Genomic DNA, 22,072 nt, shown 5'->3' with positions numbered 1-22,072 from the left:
GCAGGGGGCGGCGGCGGCTGGGCCCGGGCATCTGCACGCGCTGCTCCCCCAAGGCCAAGTTCCCGGCTCGCCCGGCTCCGAGTGGGGAAGAGGGACCGAGGGCAGGGAGGGCGGCCCAGCCGCGCCGCGCCTCACGGTGAGGGGACTTGGGGCTTCGGGAAGGCCTGGCCGGGGCCAGGGCGGACAGGGCCTCCCCGGGGGGAGAGCGGGGCAGGCGGCGGCCGGGGCCGGGGGTGGGGGGGCGAAGCTCGGTTCCATCCTGGCCTGGGCCCGGGCTTGGCTCAAAGGCAGGACTCCCTCAAATGTTTGCTGAGTTGAGTTGCAGCAGTTGGGGGGAGTGGGGTTGCCTTTGGCCCGGCCTTCTTTTATCCGTTCTCGAGGGCATCCTTCTTCTCCGTCCTAACCCAGATGGCTTCGAGTCCTGCCCGCCACCCCCCTTTCTCCCCTTCTTTACCCCCTCCTCTATTCCCCTTTACTTCTCCCCTGTCCTTCCTCCCCTCCTTTCGTTTCTCCCTCCTGTCCTCTTCCTTTACCCCTTTCCCTTCCTCTCCTTTCTTCCCCTCTTTTTTCTCCCGTCCTCCCCTTCCCTTTCCCCAAAGAAAAGAAAGAAATTAAGCCCGGAGCCGGTCCACCCTTTAAAAATGTTTGCAGATTGAATAAATCCCTGCTCTTCGCCCCATCTGCCTGCCTCCCTCACCAACCTCTTAACCCCGCCCCTGCCCCATCCAAGTGTGAAAAAAACCTTTTTTAGGGTCAGGCTTCCACTCTGGGCGAGTCCCTGGCTGCACTGTGCCTCGGTGTCCCCACCTGAATGCAGCTAAGGAGCTCTGCATGGGGTGGAATCATGGTTTCTAAAGTACTTCCGAAATGCAGAAGTTATCTTCGGTGTTTAGTTCTGCAATTAATTGACATTTCCCTCGAGGACAAAAGTTAGTCCAAAGTTTTGGTTTAGAAGAAATTGAGTATGATGAATGAAAGGTTTGGGAGACAGATGTTTACTTAAGTTATTTTAGGTATTAGGAAATAAACATTTAAGTGAGGCAGAATGGGATTTTCAAAAAATGTGTCACCGATTGTGTGTTGTCCTTGTTTGAAATTTTTCCTCTCCTTAGAGAATAAAGAGATTCTTTAATAAGCTAAATCTGTTAAAACTTTGGGAAAAAATAACCTCATACCAAATACTCTTTAATTTGTAGTGTCAATAAGATGAAAAACTAGTGGGGGAAAAAAACAATTTTAAATGGTTGATTTTGGCTCCACAAGTACATGCCAGTGGCTCCAGAAATTATCCCATTTGGTCAGAGTAGTTTAACAAGTTACAAAGTTGGGTGACTAACGTCCTTTGGGGAATGTTTTGTGGTTCCAATAATAATCAACAGGGCTTTCTCTTTCTAAATTTTGAGTCATACTTACCACCATTAATGTCAGAGTTTTCATTTCTCACTGTTTGTTGGTTTACAAAATTTTAATGCTTAGAATAAAACAATAAATGTAATTACAGAAATCTCAAACTTAACTCTCCTTTTAAATTTGAAATGTAACAACTTAAAATTTTTTAAATGTACCCACATATGTACACATACACACAGAAGTGTCAATAAATTCAAAAAGTTAAATTTTCTTTTTTTACATCTGATAACTTATGTTTGTGGAATTTTGAGTTCACCTTTTTTCAGTTTTCTTATCCTTTTAGCCCCATTGTGGCTTTAAAGAATTCACAATGGTGCCTCATCTAAAATGAATTCCTGCAATTAGTGTTTTGAACTCTCCCCTCACCCTATTATTCACTTAGCATGTGTAGGTAATAATAGGTTACAGAAAGAGAGAGAGAGAGAGAGCTTGTGAGAGCTAACACATTTAAAACACTTAATATATTGTTTCATTTGATACTCACAATAGCCCTGGAAAGTTTGTAGGGCAAATTTAAATGTCCACATTTTATAGAATGTGTTAAAACTTGTAGAGGTTAAATAGTTGTAAATTCTTTTTGTTGTGTTGGTTCAGACCCATTTTATAAGAGAATATGAAATGATTGTAAATCAGCATAAGTATGGTCCATATTTTAAAAACATATTGATAATACTGTAATTAAAAAACATTTTATATGTGCTGTGGAGTTGAATACTTAAGTATTTGAGAAGCTTGGTTTTTGTTGGTGTGGTGTATACCTTACATCAACATAGACCACAACCCTCTTATGCCTTAGTTGATCAACTTCCAGCATTGCTGTGGTGGAAAAATTCATCATATTGCAGCCGACATGGTGATGATGAGTCTCTCCAAATTTAGCTAGGCTGATCTCAGATGGTAACCTATTTCACAAGGTGCCCACTCAAAGCCTTTCATGGATGTAGGACCTCTCAAAGCTTGTGCTATGCTGGCTTATGAAAACATGGCATCTCTTTAGTACTATGGTGAGTAAGCAGAGTAGGACTTTTAGAGGGTTGATGAAAGTGAATACCTTCTTACTTTTACTCTGTATGTGCCTACTCATGGACCCTAGTCTGAGGACCAGCCTAGATAAATTTGAAGAAGCTCATTATCCCCAGATTGGGTAAGGGGTGATATATTTTTCAAGCACAATTACTGAAGTAGAAGAGCTGACTTTAAATTAACTTTACCTGTTTGCTATACTCTAGGTTGCTTACATTGGGATACATTGGAGTTGTACCAACTTCCATAGTCAGAGTTTTGGTTTTGTGTTTCTGTGGATGACTTGCATTGTATTATAATATAAAATTTTTATTTATTTTCTGAGCTTTTAATCAACTTTCATTGAAAATTATACTCATTAGAATAATTCTAAAGTATTTGAAATTAAGAGACTAATTTTCACTCCACAATATGACTGTCTATTGAAGTGAAGTCTTCTGTTTCAGAGCTTCGTGGGCATCACCCCTTGTCTGCTTTGAGGAAACATGAAGTCACCGTATCTTGTGCCTGCTGTAGCCATACTGATGTTCCTAACATGGATCCCTCTCTCACTGAGTTGTAACAAAGCTCTCTGTGCTAGTGATGTAAGCAAGTGCCTCATCCAGGTATGACTGAAAATTATTTATGTGGAATAAGTAGACTGTAATTTGTGCTATAGGAAAACTCTTTATCCTCCTTGTTTGTTATAATAGTATTATGGTATTTGTTTTAATTTTTCTCATTTGCCTCAATGCCTTTCCACTGTGGGAGCATTTAAGAGGTTTATTTTCAAGGCATACCAAACTGTGGATAGATGAAAAATGACATTGATTCTGCATTCAAGGAGTTTACTTTCTATTGTGGGATATATAGCATGTACACAAGTAAGGATAACACAAAATGACGTTGGGTAGGAGTAAAGGAAAGCTATATGAAAAAGTGGCTTAGGAAAATTTGAGTGGAGAGAGAACTCAGAAAATGCTTCATGGAGAAGCTGGGCATACAAAGACAAATTGAAAAATGATGCTAGATCTCAAGGAGCTTACGTTCTAATGGAATGCAGTGTCTATGCCTGATGTTTTGAAGAGGAGAGAACACTAAATTATAGGTATAAGAGAAAAGCTTTCCGAATTGGTTTTTGAAGGAAGGTAGGGCAGGCAGGTGGCACGGTAGATAAAATGCTGGGCCTGGAGTCAGGAAGACCTATCTGGGTAAGTCACTTATCCCTGTTTGCCTCAGTTTCCTCATCTGTAAAATGAGCTGGAGAAGGAAATGGCAAATCACTCCAGGATCTTTGCCAAGAAAACCCTAAATAGGGTCATGAAGACTACCACTGAACAACAATTTAGTATTTACTTGGTGGTACAGTTGGTACCAACATTCTCTCTCAAAATCTGTGACATGCTCTCCCTCTAGTACTTACAGAGACTAGAGGAAAATGGACTTAAAGAGGGCTTTAAATGCAAATCTGAGGAGTTTATCTTTTATCAATTAGGAACCACTAAGGGTTCTTGAGCAAAGGAGTGACATACTGAAACTTATGCTTTAGGAAGCTTATTTTGGCAACTTTGTGAAGGGTGGATTGAAGAGGAGAAACCACAAGCCAGGAGTCCAGTACAAGGTTATTATAATAGTCTGGGCAAGAGATGATGACAACCTGCACTAATATAGCAGAGGGGTGAGTGGAGAGAAGGGGATACATACAAGATGGGATGCAGAGGTAGAATTCACAAAACTGATTGGGTTTTTAAGTTTTACACTTTAAGAATATATAGATATACTCAAGACTGTTGACTTGAAACCTAATTGTCCCCTTCCCTAGGTATCTTTTCAGAGGTAGGACAGGGAATGGGAATTTTTCAATACTAGGAAACATTATGATTCAATAAGGAATCCAGGAGGGCAGGGCAGAGAGGTTTCTATTTCAGTTTTAATAAACTACCAATGAGTTAACTGACTAGGAAATGAAAAAATATTAATATTGTATACATTGGTCCTCAGATCCTTTCATTTCAGAAAGGTATAGTAGGGAATTTGTGGCTCTAGACCCAGTACGTTGTTTTTTTTTTTTTAATGTAAACTGTCATCCTTATTTTATGATATTATTTCAGAAAGATTACAAAATAAAATTATCTTTATTAGCATTACTCTTCCAGTTCAGCAATTAAGCCTTTTGTTTCAGTTCCTTCATTATTTTGTTCTAAAGAACTTTTAAAAAAACATTTTATTTTTGTTTTGACTTGTGATTTCATCACTGTAAGGAATTCTCATATTGAAACTCTCTCCATGGATATAGATGGCAACTACTCTATTATTTACAGTCTTGTAAAGTTGAGTGGTGGCTCTGAGAGGCTAAATTACTGTTCTTAAGTTCATATTGTTCAGCACTATTATTATAAGAGGCAGATTTTCTTGACTCCAAGGTAGACTAAACTGCTTTGTGTCTATATTTATTATATTCTAATTTCCTATCAACTTTAATTTTTTAAAATGACATTTATGTTCCCATGGCCATTGTAATTTGTGATAATTATGTCTGAGTTAGAACAAAGACAGAGGCATGAGAAATTGGGTGTATTATTGGGAGTTTTTATTTGCTTAACAGTTATGGGGCAGTATGGATGATTCTTTTCTTTCCATTAAACATATTTTGTGTCTTAAGTTTAGCCTAATTATTTGGTTTTAAAATAATCTGATTTGTTGGAAAATTTTATTTCTAGTTTGATGACGAATTTTGTTTCAATTGCCTAATTGTGGTAGCAATTTAATATGGTTGGAAAATAAGGTTCTCTACATAAATGTATTTTCCAAGTAACTGTAATTTATCCCTTTTAATTGCTCATTTTTAAAAAAACAGTATGCAATTTACATATCATTAGTATAGAAATATATAGGTACAACCCTCTGATTTAGTAATGGGGATAATAATAGCACATCCTTACAGAGGTGTGAAGATCAAATGAGATAATATATGTGGTTTTTTTACATATGTAATATATATACACACATATGTATATAACATTATATTATATAACAAATATATAGTTAAGTATGACATATAAAAGACAGCATTATATTGTATATATGTATATATAACATTGTATTATATATTATGTTATATATAAAAATCAAATAGATACACATACATATATTATCTCATTTGATTCTCACAACAACTCTGTAAAAGGTGCTGTTATTATCCCCGTTTTACAGGCAAGGGCACCGAAGCTGACAGAGATTGTGACTTGCCCAGGATCCCACAGGTAATAAGTGTTTGAGGCAGGATTTGAAGTCAGGTCTTTCTGAGTCCAAGTGTAGAGCTCAATTCACTGAGCTACCTATGTGCCTATACGACACCTACCTTCCTCTTCCCAACTTGAGTGATGGAAAGTATGAAAGTATATGGGCAGAGTTCAAGATGATAAAATCATTTTTTTCTCAATTTTATGCCTTGGTTTTTATAATATGCCTTCTTTATTTTGTAAAAAGCAAATTCTCTGAATATTTGACCCATGGTCAAATGAAAAGTCCAAGGATACATATTAAGGAAAATCTGTTTTTTAGACTATCCATGTTCTCCCCATCATTAGTGTAAAAAATTTTACTTTCTTTGAAATTGTTTTTGCTTGTGAGAGAGTATTAGTAAGATTCTTTTTGAATGTTGACATTTTAATATTTACTAATATTTAGCTTAATTCTCTTTGAAGCTATTTAAGTATGGAAAATGTAAAGCTAAGGGACTCTGAAGAACTGTAAATCCATATAGGTAGACCTCGTCAATATGATATAGGTCAAAGAGTCCTGAATTTGGAGTCAAAGGGCCAGGGATCGTATCCCAGCTTTGACATTTACTAGCTATGTGACCTTGAACAAATCACTTAACCTCTCTGGGCCTCAATTTCCTTATCTATAAAATGAGGAGATGGGACCGTTTAGGTCCCTTCCAGTTCTAAAGCTATGATCCTATGGACTCACTGGACAGAGGTAGACTTAACCTGATACATGATGCTGACACATCCTGGGGAAGTGGATAAAGGCAGTATTATTTTTTTTTTTTCGTAAATAGTAGTCAAGTAGTTAATGTTAAGTTCTCCTAGCATTATAAAGAGTTTAGATTTTTCTTTTGAAATCCAGCTAATACTTTGCAACAGGCCAGCTAATATTTTAATTTGATTTGAAACGTTGAAGAAAAATAGCATTCCAGTGTTTTAGAATATTTGTGCTGACAGTGAAGGCTTGTATATTCACAACATAACTAAGCAAAAGAAAATTTTCTCTGAGGGCTCGTGGTTATGTAAATATTTTTTACCAGTAGAGATGTAAGACCGTGCAGTCATTACTGCCACTCCTACAAGTTGCTATGCTTAGGGGTGGTCCCCACATAAATATTTATTTTGTGCTTCTAAGGAGAGGGAAGTATTAATTTAAATATTGTGTAAAGCTAAATTTAGTTATCTAATTTTATGTGCTTATTCTTTTGCTCGTTGTGATCATAAATAAGATCATGTGAGGATTCTCTTTTTAAAGGAATATTTGTAAAAGCTTCAGGTTTCCTTTATCTATTTTAGAAATCTTTCATAACCTAGATCTTTTCTTCTCCCAGTCCCTGTGACCATCCTTGAAGTACTCTACTCATATTAAGAAAAAAAGTTTTTTATGGATCATTGAAGACCCTTGGCTAAAATGAGTCATATTTTTAAATGGGCTTAGATGTCTTATCTAGATATTAACTATTTTCCTTTTTAAATGTTGGTATAAATATATTGGTTGGTTACCTCAGATTGTTGAGCAGAAATATTTAGCATTCTTAGGAACCCAATTTAGAACTTCTGTGTCTTTATTCTAGAGGTAAATATAAATTAATGTATTTAATAAAGTTGGATTTTAAAAGAAATATTTAGTTGCTTCTCTGCTGTTCATTTTAATTTTTGTACCCACAGTAATGAATTCTATATTTTCTCCCTATAAAAATGGTTTCAGAAGAGTGCTGTCCGATTCTCTTCCATTATTGGTTTTGTAAACCACATCTTTGTCTCTTTTTTCCTTTTCTTCTTCATCTCTTTTCCTTTGCCAATTAATTGCAACCTGTTTTTTCATTTATATAGTTTCTTCAACATCAACTCTTGGTGTAGGAACTCTTGCCACTGTAGCAATACTGAGATTCACCTATTTACTTAGATTCATGTGTTTACTGAGGAGGAAAGGCCTAAGGAGTTGCTTGAGACATGGAGGTTAAGGGACTTGCCTGGCATCATATAGAAGGTAGTAAGTATCAGTAGTGAATTTGAACTTAGGTCATCTGACTTTAAGACCAGCAGCACTTTACACATGACTGAAAATCTTTAAAATCCAGAATAAATGTCCAAAGCTAATGAATCAAGGTTGATGTTACCAAATAAAAGAGTAGATCAGCGTTACCTCAACATTCATAGGGTTGGGTTAAGTTGGTCAGGGTCTAAGACAAAAAATATAAATGGTTCTTCTCCTCCTTCAGAATGATTTGAGAAAAGATAATTTGTAATTTCTCTTTAAGAAGGCATTTACTTAAGATAATTTTGTACCATGATGTTTTATAAACTGGCACACAACAATAAAAAGTTGAGAGGAATAAATTGAGTTACTTGCTTTACAGATTGTATTGTTTTAAAATTTTTTGTTAGGTTTCTGAAAGAAATGGATACCTTTTAGACATACTGTAGTATGTTCAGCATAGGCTTTATAGGCTTAGTAAGGGAATGTATGGTTTATTTTCTGAGGACCAGTCTAGCTAGCTAAGTTTGGGGAAGTTCAGAACCCAGTTGATCTTAGGATATGAGAAGCTCGCAAAGACCAGTCTGTTACGTCACAGAGAAACTGCAACCTGTGTTGGTGCAAGTAAATATAGGCTTTGTGTATTTACAGGTTAATTGATGTTTAACTACATTACCAATTTCACTGAAGCCTTTGTTGTGTTGAGTTTCCTATACCAATCACTCAACATCCATCAAGGTCACTTAAGTAGTAGATTATTACTACCTTGACAATTCTTTTCTTAACTTAAAGTTTGTTTAGCTGTTGTTTATTATGGGTAGTTGGTAAAGCATAATAGTGTTGTTTGATCAAAGGAGCATAATTATATTTGTATTTGTCCTTTTGTACCCAAAGGCTAATTGTTTGGATTTTTTCCCCACCTACTTGATAAAATAAAAGAATATAATAAGTAGAAGTGACAACAAAGTCTACTAATTTGCTGATAATTTATATTCTTTAGCAATGACATAATATGAAGTTACTTAAGAATGTTTTTGGTTGCGTCATTGTGTATTCTTCTGGATTTGTTTGCTTTGATAGAACTGAGGTTCATATGTCTGTCAACTAGTTGTATTTTTTTAAAAAATTGTGTGAAAATCAGGTAGTGTACAGTAGGTAATAAACTTTATTAAATTTTTTTTGTTTTAGTTTGGAAGAGAGTATGTAGGGACATTCTCAAGGCATATTTTAGAAAGCTTTAAAATTGTTGAATTCGAAAAGTCCTCTTGTGTTTTTTTAAATCAAATAAACATTATTTTCTCAGCAGTGTTGTTTTAATAACATTACTAGCAAACTTCTCAAGTCTTGGCAGAAGTTGGAAAGATGGAAATATTTAATAGTATTCAGCTCCATAATATAAATAAGATTCTTCCTTAGAGTTTTAACTTCTAATCCCAAAATAAATGTTCATAAAATAAGTATTAAAAGTTGCTGAGTCTTGAACAAAGTTAATAGCATTTTGCTCAAACTCCAGTGTTATACTTTGAACTTAATGGCCACTTTATGACACCTTATATTAATAACAAACCCTATTATCTGGCACCCAATAAACTAGACAGCTTGAGCCACATGCATAGTCTATATTTCCCACAGCACAGATTTTGAGCTGGGAGCTACACTGATGCTATAGCTAGCCAGGAGAGCTCAAGATTGTGATGAATGAGTTGATCAGAGAAAGGAAATGGAGGGGGAACTGGTGGTAAAAGCATTGAGAATACGAATGGGGAAAGAGTAACTCCCAGCTAACCAGGTCCTGTGACTAACCTGAACTGGGATTTGTCTAGCATTCCAGGTGTATGTGCTGTAATAACTTTGCAAAATTAATAGGACTTGGAATTTTTGTATGAACTGCTGGAAAAGAGATTTCCTTAAAATTGTACAAAAGTTGAAACAGGGTTCAATTTTTATTATTGACATAGCTATTGGCAGTGCCAGCTATAATGAGCCAAAACTCCTAAGATGTTCATTCACCCTTGGGGTTAATGCGCTATGATACGGCACTATGGGACAGCATCAAAGATTAATTTACTTAATTTTACCTGATCTAGCCGTGAATGTACTAGGAAAATAACTTTTATAAAGCCCTTTTGGATCCTTTAAGATCCACAAACTATGATATATATTAGGACAATTGATAAAGACTAGATGATATTTTTGTAAATATCTGCTATTAGATCCTGACTTGAGAAGAGTTCAGATTAAGTCATCGAGAGCTATTCCTTTAAGATCATAACTCTTTGCCTTAATAGATGGTCTTTATGACTTGCTGTGAGCAATTAAAAAAAAATTTATCATTTGGTGACCGTTCTTGGTGATGAGTCTTTTAATGCAGCTACTGTCCTTAGATCAGGGACATCTAGTCATCTTTTGCTGGGCCTGTAATGTGGACTTTCTCTGGCTTTTTAAGTCCTGCTAAAACTTGCACTCTGTTGGCCTGGTCCTTAAGCATGCTTACACATGGTAGGCTCTTAGTACATATAAATTGTATTGAATTGAACTCCCAGTATTCCTGTGCAGATTCCAGATGCACAGAGTGAAAGAAAGCTTTATAATAATTAAATGAAGTTTTGAGGATAGAGGAAGAAGTAGACTAGATATGGAAGGGATTCAAGGATTAAAAAAAAAAGCTCCTCCTTGTCCCCCTTGTCTTTTTGTTTTGTTTTGTTTTATTTTGTTTTGACCCTCACCTGACTTAGGGAGGTTGAGAATCTGTATAATGACACCCCTTGCCTAAAATCATTGATTCTCTGAAAAGGTTTTTAGGTAAAACTGTGGTAATGAGGGATAGTTCCATAGGAAAGATATTTCTGCAATGCATTATATAATATAGTGCTAACAAAATAGCTGACAATTAGAGAAATTGAAGCTCAAGCAAAAAAAATGGAAATTAGAAAATAAACTTAGGGAAGTTCATACAGTTAGAATGGAAGTACTTTGTCCAATTTTTGTTCTTAGGTGATTCAATATTAGAGTAGGATTTCATGATGTTACAGTGGGGATTGGTTATAATGTACAAAGAATGGCATCATGCAGCATATAGTAATAGGCAGTATGCATTTAGCACGTTAAGGTTTGCAAAGCCCTTTACATACATTATCTCATTTGATCCTCAGAACAGTCCTGTGTCCCATATCCAAGGGTGTGCTGATACTCTCATAGGACATGCTTTTAATTTGAATCTGCATTATTAACACTTTAAGTCTAGACAGTCAACAAACTGATAAAGTCAGCCTTGATTTGTAGGTGTGCCTGTTTCTGAGGTGTATATAAATGCTCACACTGAAAATATAACAAGCCAGTTGGAGCTGGCTCCAGCATACCCCTGCCTACATACCTCTGTTAATAATTACAAAGAACTGAGACTTCTTGATTGAATGAATAAGAGATATGAACCAGGTGTGAACAAAGCCCAAACACCTTCATGGAATCATTCAAGTATCAAAGGTCTTGTGCTGTGCTTGAAAAGGCCCTGAAGTACTGACTGAGAAGTTCATGTTCAATGGGTTTTGTGTAAAATTACAGGCTAAACCAATTATGGTATATAAATGGAATGGAATATTATTTTGCTATAAAAAAACTATGAATGGGACAGTTTCAGAGAAATGAGAAAGACATGTATGAGCCGATGTGTAATAGAGTAAACAGAATGAGGAGTACGATAAAAATGTGGTAAACACAAGTAACTTTGAAAGACTTAAGAACTTTGATCAGCACAGTGACAATCCACAATTTCAGAGGACCAAGGATGAAGCATGTTACCCTCCACCTGACAGAGAAATGATAAACGTGAGGTACTGATTCAGACAGATATTTTTTGGAAAAAGCCAATGTGGTGGTTTATTTTGCTTGACCATATGTATTTGTTAGAAAGGTTTTGTTTTTGTTTTGTTTCAACTGGGGAGTAAGGAGAGAAAACAGATTTTTGTTACAGATTAAATGTTAAAAAAAAATAAAACAGGCAAAGGATTCAAGAGTTTGGCAGCAGAAAGAAATGGCAGCACAGGACCAATGAGAGAGAGAGAGAGAGAGAGAGAGAGAGAGAGAGAGAGAGAGAGAGAGAGTAGACCTGAACTGGGGTGGAGAAAGGTCTGTTCTTTCTCTGAGATGATTCATGTTCATCAAGGCATACTGGGAATACAAATCCAAGCAAAAAGAAGAGTCCCTGCCCTTAAGGAGCTAATATTCTAAGTTGAAAAGGTAAGGAGCCTTCATAGAGCCCGATGTTAAAATCTGGAGAGAGAAGTGGGCGTGGCTGGCCTGGGGACCAAACCACATGACAGGCAAGAGGAACTCAGCTGTGGAAGGAGGGCGCCATTGAAGCAAAGGCATCTTTGAGGTGAAGCAGTGGCTAAGGAGGGCTAGGGGATTTGTCTCAGACACAAAGAGACCAGGGGCTAGCTGCAGATAATGTAAATTTAAATGGGGCAAAGAGCCATACCTCTGCCTAACGGTTAATTCCTAATGGGGGCTCTGAGCATCTGTAACTGTATTTCTCACTTTTTATTTAATATAAGCTGCTTATAGCAGAAGAGGAAGGAACCCTGTGAAGCTCAGAGGCCATTATAATCCCCCTAGGTTTAAAACTAAACTAATTATTGTAAGTGTGGCTGAGTACACCTCCAATGACAAAGTAGCCAGGAAAAGTAGCCATCCCTACAGCTGGTGGAATGGACTCTTTCTAGTCTCCTTTGCTGCATCTTCAGTTACCTAACACATACTAACAATGAGTGTCCCACCGGGCTCTCTCCTGAGTCCTCTTTTGTTCTTCTTTTGGGCTATTTCGCTTAGTGATCTCATCAGCTCCCATGGATTCAATTATCATCTCTATGTTGATGATTCTCAAATTTATTTATCCATCAGAAACTTCTCTCCTGACCTCCAGCCTTGCATCTTGATTGCCTTTTAGGCATCTCAAACTTAATATCCTGTAGATACCTTAAACTCAACATGTCTGAAATGGAACTCATTATCTTTCCCTCTCAAGCTCACTCCCCTCCCTCTTACAAACTTCCCAATTAATTGTTGAGGGCACCACCATCCTCTCAGTCCCCCAGGTTTGCAATCTAGTGCCATCTAGTCCTTACTATTTCTGACCTTTTCTTACACACTTGGATTATTGCAGTAGCCCTCTAGTGAGTGTGATAGTCACAGATCTCTCCCCTCTTCCACTTGGCTGCCAAAGTGATTTTCCTGAAGCACAGGTGAAACCATGTCAGTCCTTTGCTCAGTAAAGGCCAGTGGCTCCCTGTCACTTACAGGATCAAATATAAAATCCTCTCTTTGGTGTTCAAAGCCCTTCATTACTTATTCCCCCCACATACACCTTACTCCCAGCCATGTATTCTGTGATACTGGCTTCCTTACTATTTCATTAACAAAACACTCCATTTCTTGGCTCTGGGAATTTTTGCTGGCTGAACTCCCAGCCTGGAATGTTCTCCCTCATCTCTGCCTCCTGGCTTCTTTCAGATCCCAGCCTAAATGCTGCCTTCTACAGAAAGCCTTTTTTAATCACTTCTTAATTCTAGTGCCTTCCCTCAGTTGATTATTTCCTTTTTATTCTTTGAATAGCTTATTTGTACATAGTTTTCAAGTTGTCTCCTTCATTAGATTGTGAGCTCCTTGAAGGCAGAGACTGTCTTTTACCTTTCTTTGTATTCCCAGTGCTTAATACTGTGCTAATGATTAGGTGTTTAATAAATACTTATTGACTTAGAGAAGTTAAGTGATTTGTGTATCTAAGGCAGTATTTGAACTAGGTCATTCTAAATACAGTATTCTGTCTTCTACACCCTGCTTTTTCCTCTCTATGTTCTTAATAATTCATATTCTTGCAGTAGCATTTGCATAGCACCTCACGATGGTTTGTAAAATACTTTTTTTTCACAGCAGCTCCGATGCAGGTAGTGCATGTGTTACTATCTTCATTTTACAAATGAGAAAACTGAGGCTTCACAAAAATGGAAAGTTAAAGACTCCTTTTTGATTTTGAAGTAAAAATGTTGGGGTTTTTTTTTAAATGAAGCAGGTTTTTATAATTTCTTCTAAACTTTCAAATATTACAGATAAAATACCCTCTGCCTCTTAGTTTCCCTTGCTTCATCTCAGATCCCAAAAAGCCTTTCCCATTCCCCTCCTCCCCTTTGCTTGTGCCTTCCCATCTAAGGTTACCTTCTATCCTTGTATATAGCTTAACTTACGTAGTTACTTGCCTTTTACCTCCTCCATTAGAATGTAAGCTTCTTAAGGGCAGCAACTGGTTTTACCTTTATTTATACCTTCTTTGCTTTGCACAGTAAGGGCTTAAATGTTTGTTGACTGATTTGCAGCATTTTAATAAAAAGATTTTATTTTCCTTATTAATATAGAGGCATCTCTGTTAGCCATTTTTTTTACTATCTTCACAAAATTTTTAAAAAGCTTATTTTCTAAATATATTTATGTTTCAACTTTACTTGATAATTTACTTTCAAAGATGTATAAAGCAAATACTTAGCCATGAGTTCCTTGATAAGCTATACACTTCATAATTTCACATGAAAATCCATTGTTTCAACTTTGTACTAACTTTGTTGAATGGGCACACCCTACACCCTTGCTCATCCTTTTCTCCTTTTATTTTTGTGCAGAAAAGTTTTATGTTTTAACCACTTTTGTTGAAGATTCCTACATTTCTGTATTAATGAGTTTACTTTTTAAAAAAAATTTAATTCCAATTGTATTTCTGAATATCAATTAGGTATGAATGATAATCAAAGGATTCTATTTGGGGTCCCCATTTCAAACTGAAATGAAAAACGTTCAAGCAAAGCTCATAGGTATTGAAAAGAGTCCAAGTGATTAGCCATGTTTTAGGTAGCTTATTTCCTCTTAAGCAAAAGAAGGTTTCAGTTGTATGATCTTTGTGATCCCACTTGAGTTTTCTTGGCAAAGATACTGGAGTGTTTTACCTTTTCCTTCTCCAGCTCATTTTACAGATGAAGAACTGAGGCAAACAGAGTTAAAGTGACTTGCCTGGGGTCACAGAGCTAGTAAGTGGCTTGAATTGAATTCAGGTCTTCCTGACTACTCCAGGCCATATAGAAAGAAGATTAGCCAATTCTTTTGGCCATGAAGACCCATAAAATGGACAAAAATACAAAATAGCTCCAGCTTTCCTTCCGTACTGATGGTTATAAATTAGAAAAGAAGGCAGGGCAGGGCAGTGGTTTAAACGAATCTTATAATTCTTAAATGAGTTTTCACATGTTACTTGATGAGAGGTATTGAAATCAAATGGATATAGAGACCTGGCCTCAAGAGTCAATAAGTTAATTAGCATTTAATAAGGACTTACTATGTACTAAGACAAGGAGCTCTCATTTTAATGGGAAAGACCACTTGCCATGAATTATGTACAAACAGTATATATACAAGGTAAATTGGAGGTAATCTCAAAGGGAAAGTATTAGAATTGAGGAGACTTGGGAAATTATCTCTTGCAGAAGGTAGAATTTGAGCTGAGACTCGATGGAAGTGAGGAGGCAGAGACATAGAGGGAGAGGGACAGGCAGTGAAAAGATGTCGAGTCAGGGAAGTAGAATGTGCAGTGTGACTAACAGCCAGAATGCCAGTGTCAATGGATTGTGGAGCATGTGAATAGGATAAAGTATAAAAAGATTAGAAAGACAGGCATGGGCCAGGTGGTGATGAGCCTTAAAAGCCACACAGAACATTTTATATTTTATTGTGGAGGGAATCCAGGGTTGTTTATTGAGTGAATTCAAGTCTTGCCACTGACATATTGGTTCTATGGCCTCAGGCGAGTCACTGAATCTCTCAGATCCCATTGGGCATCTCCCTTAAAACTAAGTTTTGGAGCCACAAGAAGCTCTTCTCAGATCCAGTAAAAAAACCAAGCAACACACTTCATTAAAAGATGTGGAAAGTGAAGGGAATACTCATACCAATGAGAAATAATTAATATAATTGCCAAAGCATTTTCTTTTTGTAACTAAATTCCTGCTTTTTTTGGGGAAAAAATGTCAGTCTTCTTGCTTAACTGTAGCAAAGAGGAACATCATCTTTGTTGCCTGGCAGCCAAGCTGTCTTCTGCAGTATTTTTTCACCAGTAATTCTAAAACTCTTGTCTTTCTCTTGACTAATACTGATACTGAAGATATTATAAATTAGCTATCAGTTTCTTACTTTCCCTTTGTTCTTGAAACCTTTCACTTTGGGAGAGAATCACTAAATTATAAATCATTAAGCATATTACCATAACATATCATTCCACTCCTACTGAAATGTCAAAGCACAGCACATCTATTAAGAGGGTGTACAAACATCCCCTTTAGTGTTAGATCATCAAGACATGTTCAGGCAGCTCTCAGATAGGCTGTTTCTCTTAAACTTATGTTAGCATTAATCTTGTTCTATTGCACACCCTTTGATTAAAATTTAAAACAGGACACAGATACATGGCAGTAAAATGAACTGTGACTACTTTAAAGTATCAAATTTTATAATAAAAGTTACTAAGTTGTCACTAATTTTGTGTTATTTAGAATAATGAATGAGATATCTTAAGCTAATTGTTGAGGGAGAGGTAGGGGGGAAAGGGAAAGAAACTTTGAACTCTTCTGGTAAAAGGTGTCATATACAGCCTCACAAATTCAAACTAGTATAATGTACACAGATGCTGTCTATGTTCAACTAGTATACATTTTTAAAATTTGAATGACCTCTCAAGAATCAAAATCTCAGAGTTAAAGAACTCAAAGTAATTAGTTAACCATCCTGGTTCCCATCCTGTGGTCACTCTCCATTAACAATGTCTTTTTAAAAATGATACGCCCAGAACTGAACAGAGTGTTCAAGAAGATATGGTACAGCCAACATAGAGTACAAGGTAAAATAAAGGCGGCAGCATCTCCCCAGTTCTATACAAGATGCCTCTTTATACAACTGAAATTTGCATTGTCTTTCTTGGCCACCATTCACACTGTTGACTCTCATGGTATAAGATATAGATAACTGGCAAATTTATTAAGTGCTTATTATGTGCTAGTTACTTTCCTAAGCACTAGGAATACAAATCAAAGCAAATAGACAGTTTGGCTTTCAAGGAGCTCACATTCTTTGTTTTTCATTTTTTAAAAAAAATGTATTTTAAAAATGATGGACTATATGGTGAATTTCCATAGACGGGATTATTTATGACATGGCTTATCATTTAGAATATGGCTTTCTTGGGAGCCGATATTTCTTTTTTTTATTTAATTTTTTATTCAATTAACAAGAACCTGTTTTCTCTCCCCCCCAATTCCTTTTTCCCTTATTAGGAGCTTTCATTGTAATGGAGAAAACCAACACACAAAAAGGGTATGGAAAAGGGAGAGGAGTGGGGAGAGAGTCCCATGAGACTACAGGAAGTGGAAGTACTGGTAGAGGCCTTTTTCCCAGCAAGATAAAGCAAAAAGTTCAGCTATCCAAGCTGGGATGTGAAGTCCATGTTTCTGGTGGTGTGGAAATGATCAAAAAGTAGAGTCATGGCTAGACTTCAGGAAGTGACAGTGTGTAGTATTCCACTAAAACCTACAGATATTTTTCAAACAAACTCCTATCTAGATGTGCTTAATCCATTTTGTAAGTGTAAGATCTTATATTTAACCTTATTGGATTTAATCTTACATAGTCTGGTGTTCTAGCCTATCAGGATATTTTTTAATCCTGACTGGCATTTCCTGTGTTAAATATTCTTCCTTGCTTTGTATTGTAGATCTACTAAGCTTATGCCTAGCTTTTTCTAAGAAATTGATAAAGATGTTAAATAGCACAGGGCCAAGCTCAAATACCTGGGACATTCCATTAGAAACTTTAGATGTGATAATGAATTATTAATAAGTATTCTTTGGATCCAACCATTCAACCACTTCTAAATCCATCTAACAGCACCATCATGTAGCCAACATCTTGGTCTTTTCCATAGGAATAGTATGAGAGAATCTGTCAAATGCTGTCTTTATCACTCCCCTGATCAACCAGTTTAGTAACTATCAAAAAAAAGAAATAAAGTTGGCCTGTCATGACTTGTTCTTGATATTCCCTAATCATCCTTTTAATAAATATTCTAGATTCTAGGAAAAGGGTTCCTTGCCTGAGATCAATAACCTTGGTTTTTGTTTTGTTTTGATTTTGTTTTGTTTGTGGCTTTATTATTTTGATAACTGTATTTAAATATAATTGGTTCCCCTTGTAATCTTACATATTTATACACATTATTCTGAGAAGATGTCCACAGGCTTTACTAGACTATCATAAGGCTCCATGACACAAGAGAGGTTAAAAACTCCTGCTCTAGTAGAGTCATAGAAATTCTTCTTACCTCTGTCTTCCACTTGGAATTTCCTTCTCTACTTTCGATATTTCCATTTACTGATTATTCTCTCACCATAAGATTTAATCGTGTGCCCAATTCATTGATCAGTTCTTTCTCATTCATTGTTGTAACAATTCAGAGATAGAAATTTTCCCCTGAGGATTACTTTGGCTGCATTACATATTTTTAGTGTGTTTGTGTTGTCTTATCATTTTCTTTGATGAAATTATCTATGGTTTCTATGATTTTTCTCCTCTGACCCAGTATTTCTTTAGGGTTAAATTATTTAGTCTCCAATTTAATCCTTTTAAATGCTCTTCATTTAGCGTCATTTTTTTTATTACATTGTGGTCAGTAAAGGATGTGTTTAATATTTCTACTTTTCTGTGTGAGGTTTTTGTGCTCTGAAATATGGTCAGTTTTTATAAGGAGGCTTTATAATGCTGAGAAGTATGTGTATTCCTTTCTTTTCCCTTTCAATAATCACCAGAGATCTATTATAGCTAGCCTTACTAAGACTATTCAAGTCTTTAACTTCATTGGTTAGAACTTCATAGAGTTATAGCTGGCACTGATTATAGAGATCATCTAATGGCTAATAATACTAGCTTCCATTTATATATCACTTTAAGGTCTGCAAAATTCTTTACAAATATTACCTCATTTGATTCTGAAAGCAAACCTGGGAGGTAGGTGCTATTATCATATGAGGAAATTTTACATATGAGGAAATTGAGGCAGGTAGAGATTAAGTGATTTGACCAGGATATCTGAGGTTGAATTTGAACTTAGGACTTCCTGACTCCAGGTCCAACACTCTATCCACTACTCCACTTAGCTGCTTTTGTCCATTCCTCTCATTTTATAAATAAAGATACTGATATTCAGAAAAGTTAAGTTACTGCTAAGAATACACAATAAGTAGCCACACTAGGATTTGAACCCAAGGCTTCTGACTCTATAAATGCAATACTATTTCCTTTACAAAATGGTGAAGGGGAATTATAAGCCCATAGAGCCACTCTTCCTTTGATACCACAGCCAGGGTCAGAATCACAGAATTTCAAATTTGTAAAGGACCTGAAAGAATCTATCTAATCTTATCTTTCCCAGAGCATGGATCTACTCTTTAATATAATTGGCAAGTGGCAGTTCAGCCTTTGTTTGAAGACTTCCAGCAACCCACTACCTCTCGAGGCTGCCTATTTCACTAAAGGATAACTCTTAATTGTTAGCAAGTTTTTCCTGACATGTAGCCTAAATATACTTTTACCCTATGCACCTAATTCCTGCCTTTTGGAGCCAAGCAAAACAAATCTATACCCTCTTCTAAATGAGAGCCCTTCACATACTTAGCACCTGTCTATTTCTTCTGTCTTCCATACCACTCCCCCTGGTACTCTCCTCCCTCACCAAATTTTCTCTCCTCCAGGTTCTCCCCAGTTCATTCCACCAATACAACTTGCTTCTGATCCCTGAGTCCTAACCCTAATTTTGGGGACACTGTTCCCCAAATTGTCTCCACTTCTTCTGCATCATCCCTTACCCACACTCCCACCCCCAAGTTATTGAGAGGAAATGCAGAGGATTGTGTGTCTGGATTTCCTTTGAAATGTAAATAAATCTTACTCTTTTTATAGACATCTACACTCATCACCTATATGAGACTTTTCCTTCAGGTTCTACATGAGAAATGAAAAGGAGTAGGCATAAAAATGAGTTTTTTTCCCACCTTATTTTGCTTTTTGTGTCATTGTGAGTTAAACTTCTATGAAAACCCCATTGTAGAACAGTAACTTTGTGAAACACAACTTTCTTCCACAGTGGGCCAGGAAAGGAAAGAAACTTGTTTGAAAGCAAAAGATAGTGGCAATGTCTACTTCCCTACTGGACATTTCAAACCGGATGTCCATGAAGCATCTCATTTTCCTCTTTCTTTCATTTCTTCAGGGTATAAGCCTAGGAGTTGTATCACTGAATAAAAGAGAATTTACAGTTTCATGACTTTGGGTACATAGATGCAAGTTGTTTCCAGAAAGGCTAAACCAATTCATAAGTCCCGAATTCTTGAAGCCTCTCCAACAGTTGCGTTTTAATTTTTTGCCAGTCTGAACCTTAGCACTATGTTAATTTGTGTTTTTCTACTTTCAGTGATTCTAGCATTTTTTCATAAGATGTTGCCCCTTGGTTTTTTTCCCTTTATGAATTGCCTGGCCTGAGTTTCGTGGTGCACATCTGTAACCCTGCTACTGGGGAAGCCGAAGCTGGTAGCTTTCCTGAGCTTCACAGTTCTAATCTGCAGTGGCCAAAGCCGACACGGTGTTCCAATTAAATCTAGCTCCGTTGTATGGGAAGCAGATTTAGAACAGATTTAGAAAATGCACCAGGCCTAAACCTGATGAGGAAATCCAGAAAAAGTCACCGTGAGTCCTTTGTCCAACCCAGGTCACCATAGGGAGACAAGGAGGTCTGTAGACGCTGGGAACAGGGAACTGGTGTGCAAAGAGCGCTCTAGAACCCAAGGAGAGGCTGTGTACCAATGCAAGAGGAGATCTCAGACTCCGTACAGGGTTCCATCAGACCCCTACTGGACCACCATGACAAGGACAGATGCCAACTGGCACACTTGTTGCTCACTAGCCTGTTCTGGGTCACAGATCCAGGGCAGAGGGAGAAGAGGATCTGTGCATAGGGATGGCATTCTGGGTAAGGAGGCTGAGAAAGGAAGAAGTTCAGAAGCCAACAGCAGCAGTAGCAACATAGCTTAAACTCCAGACAAATAAGAGTCTCAAAACATCTAGCTCAGGCTGCAGTAACTGAGGCAGGAATCCCAGACGAAAGAGAAATCTACAATTCTGCCGCTCTGAACCAGCAGAACTTTCCAGTCAACTGATAGCGATAGAATTCAGCAGAAGTCTACTCTTACACAGACCCAAAGTCCGGTCAGAAACTTTCAGAGCTCTAATGGGAGGTGGGCTGCAATAATAAACAGACTTTGACTTGCATCAGACCACTTTTGAACACTAAAAGCTTACAAGTCTCTTGCCTGCCTCTGAGATCTTGGAATAGCACAATACTCTGTACTCTAAGAAAGCAAATACAAGACCAGCCTAGATCTTCCCTTCAGAAATATGGCAGAGCCTAGCCCTAACATCAAATCCAAAATCAGGAAATGCACAAAGGAAAAAGAACTTATGTTATAATGAAGCTATTCTGGTGGTAAAAATTCTCAATACACAAATACAAAAGAAGAGAATGACTCCAAAACAGAAGCAGTGCATCAGAGGATAACACAGCTTGGGCATGGACTCAACTAGAATTCCAGCAAGAGATGAAGCAAATGTTTGAAAAAGAATTTTAAAATATTTCTCACAAATGTAATGAGAATGCCTGAGCTATGGAAGAAAGAAATGGAAAGGGAATTATTTGTTTGGCACAAGAGGTACAAAACAATGTCCAAGAAAAAACTGCCTAAAAATTAGAATGGACCAAAGAGAAGCCAATAATTTAATGAGGCAACAAGAAATATTAAAACAAAATCAGTGTAAAGTATCTCATAGCACAAACAACTTACATGTTTTATAAACAGATCAAAAAGATAAGGAGACGCAATGGCTATCATTCTTTAATATTTGAATCAGTTCATTATATGTCTTAAATATCAGAACTTTATTAGAGAGACTTACTGCAATGATCTCTCCCCCCCTCCCCCACCTTCCACCCATGGTTTAACTGGAGATGATAGGGATAGGGACTGAATTTTTAATTGGTAGAGTTATTGTATAAGTTCCCTTCATTAGTGCAGAGTCTTAGAGTTTTCTAGAGTACTGAAAAGTTAAATGACATTACACAGTATATATCAGAGTTGAGTCTTGAAACCAGGTCTTCCTGGTCCAAGGCTTGCGCTCTAGCTCCTATATAGTTGAGCTGTCTTTTAACTAAAATATAAACATATAAATTAGAAAGTGCATATTTTTATGTCTATAAGTTAAAATATGAAAGCTTTTTTCT

The 22,072-nt window shown here is 36.9% G+C and overlaps 1 protein-coding gene across 1 annotated transcript in view; it reads left to right on the top strand.

Moving 5' to 3' along the window:
• The first annotated feature begins 29 nt into the window (after positions 1 to 29).
• The window catches only part of LOC114054208 (twisted gastrulation protein homolog 1), a 58,315-nt gene continuing 36,272 nt past the window's right edge, over positions 30 to 22,072 (top strand). Inside the window, exons 1-2 of the mRNA XM_027877379.1 lie at positions 30 to 136; positions 2,880 to 3,038. Of these exons, the coding sequence (XP_027733180.1) occupies positions 2,919 to 3,038 (120 nt within the window). The 5' untranslated portion in view covers positions 30 to 136; positions 2,880 to 2,918. The remainder of the gene's footprint in view (positions 137 to 2,879; positions 3,039 to 22,072) is intronic.

This window comes from Vombatus ursinus, unplaced genomic scaffold, assembly GCF_900497805.2.
Source record: "Vombatus ursinus unplaced genomic scaffold, bare-nosed wombat genome assembly UNPS02014812.1, whole genome shotgun sequence".
NCBI classification, from domain to species: Eukaryota; Metazoa; Chordata; class Mammalia; order Diprotodontia; family Vombatidae; genus Vombatus; species Vombatus ursinus.
This window is presented reverse-complemented; position numbering and strand designations above follow the sequence as displayed.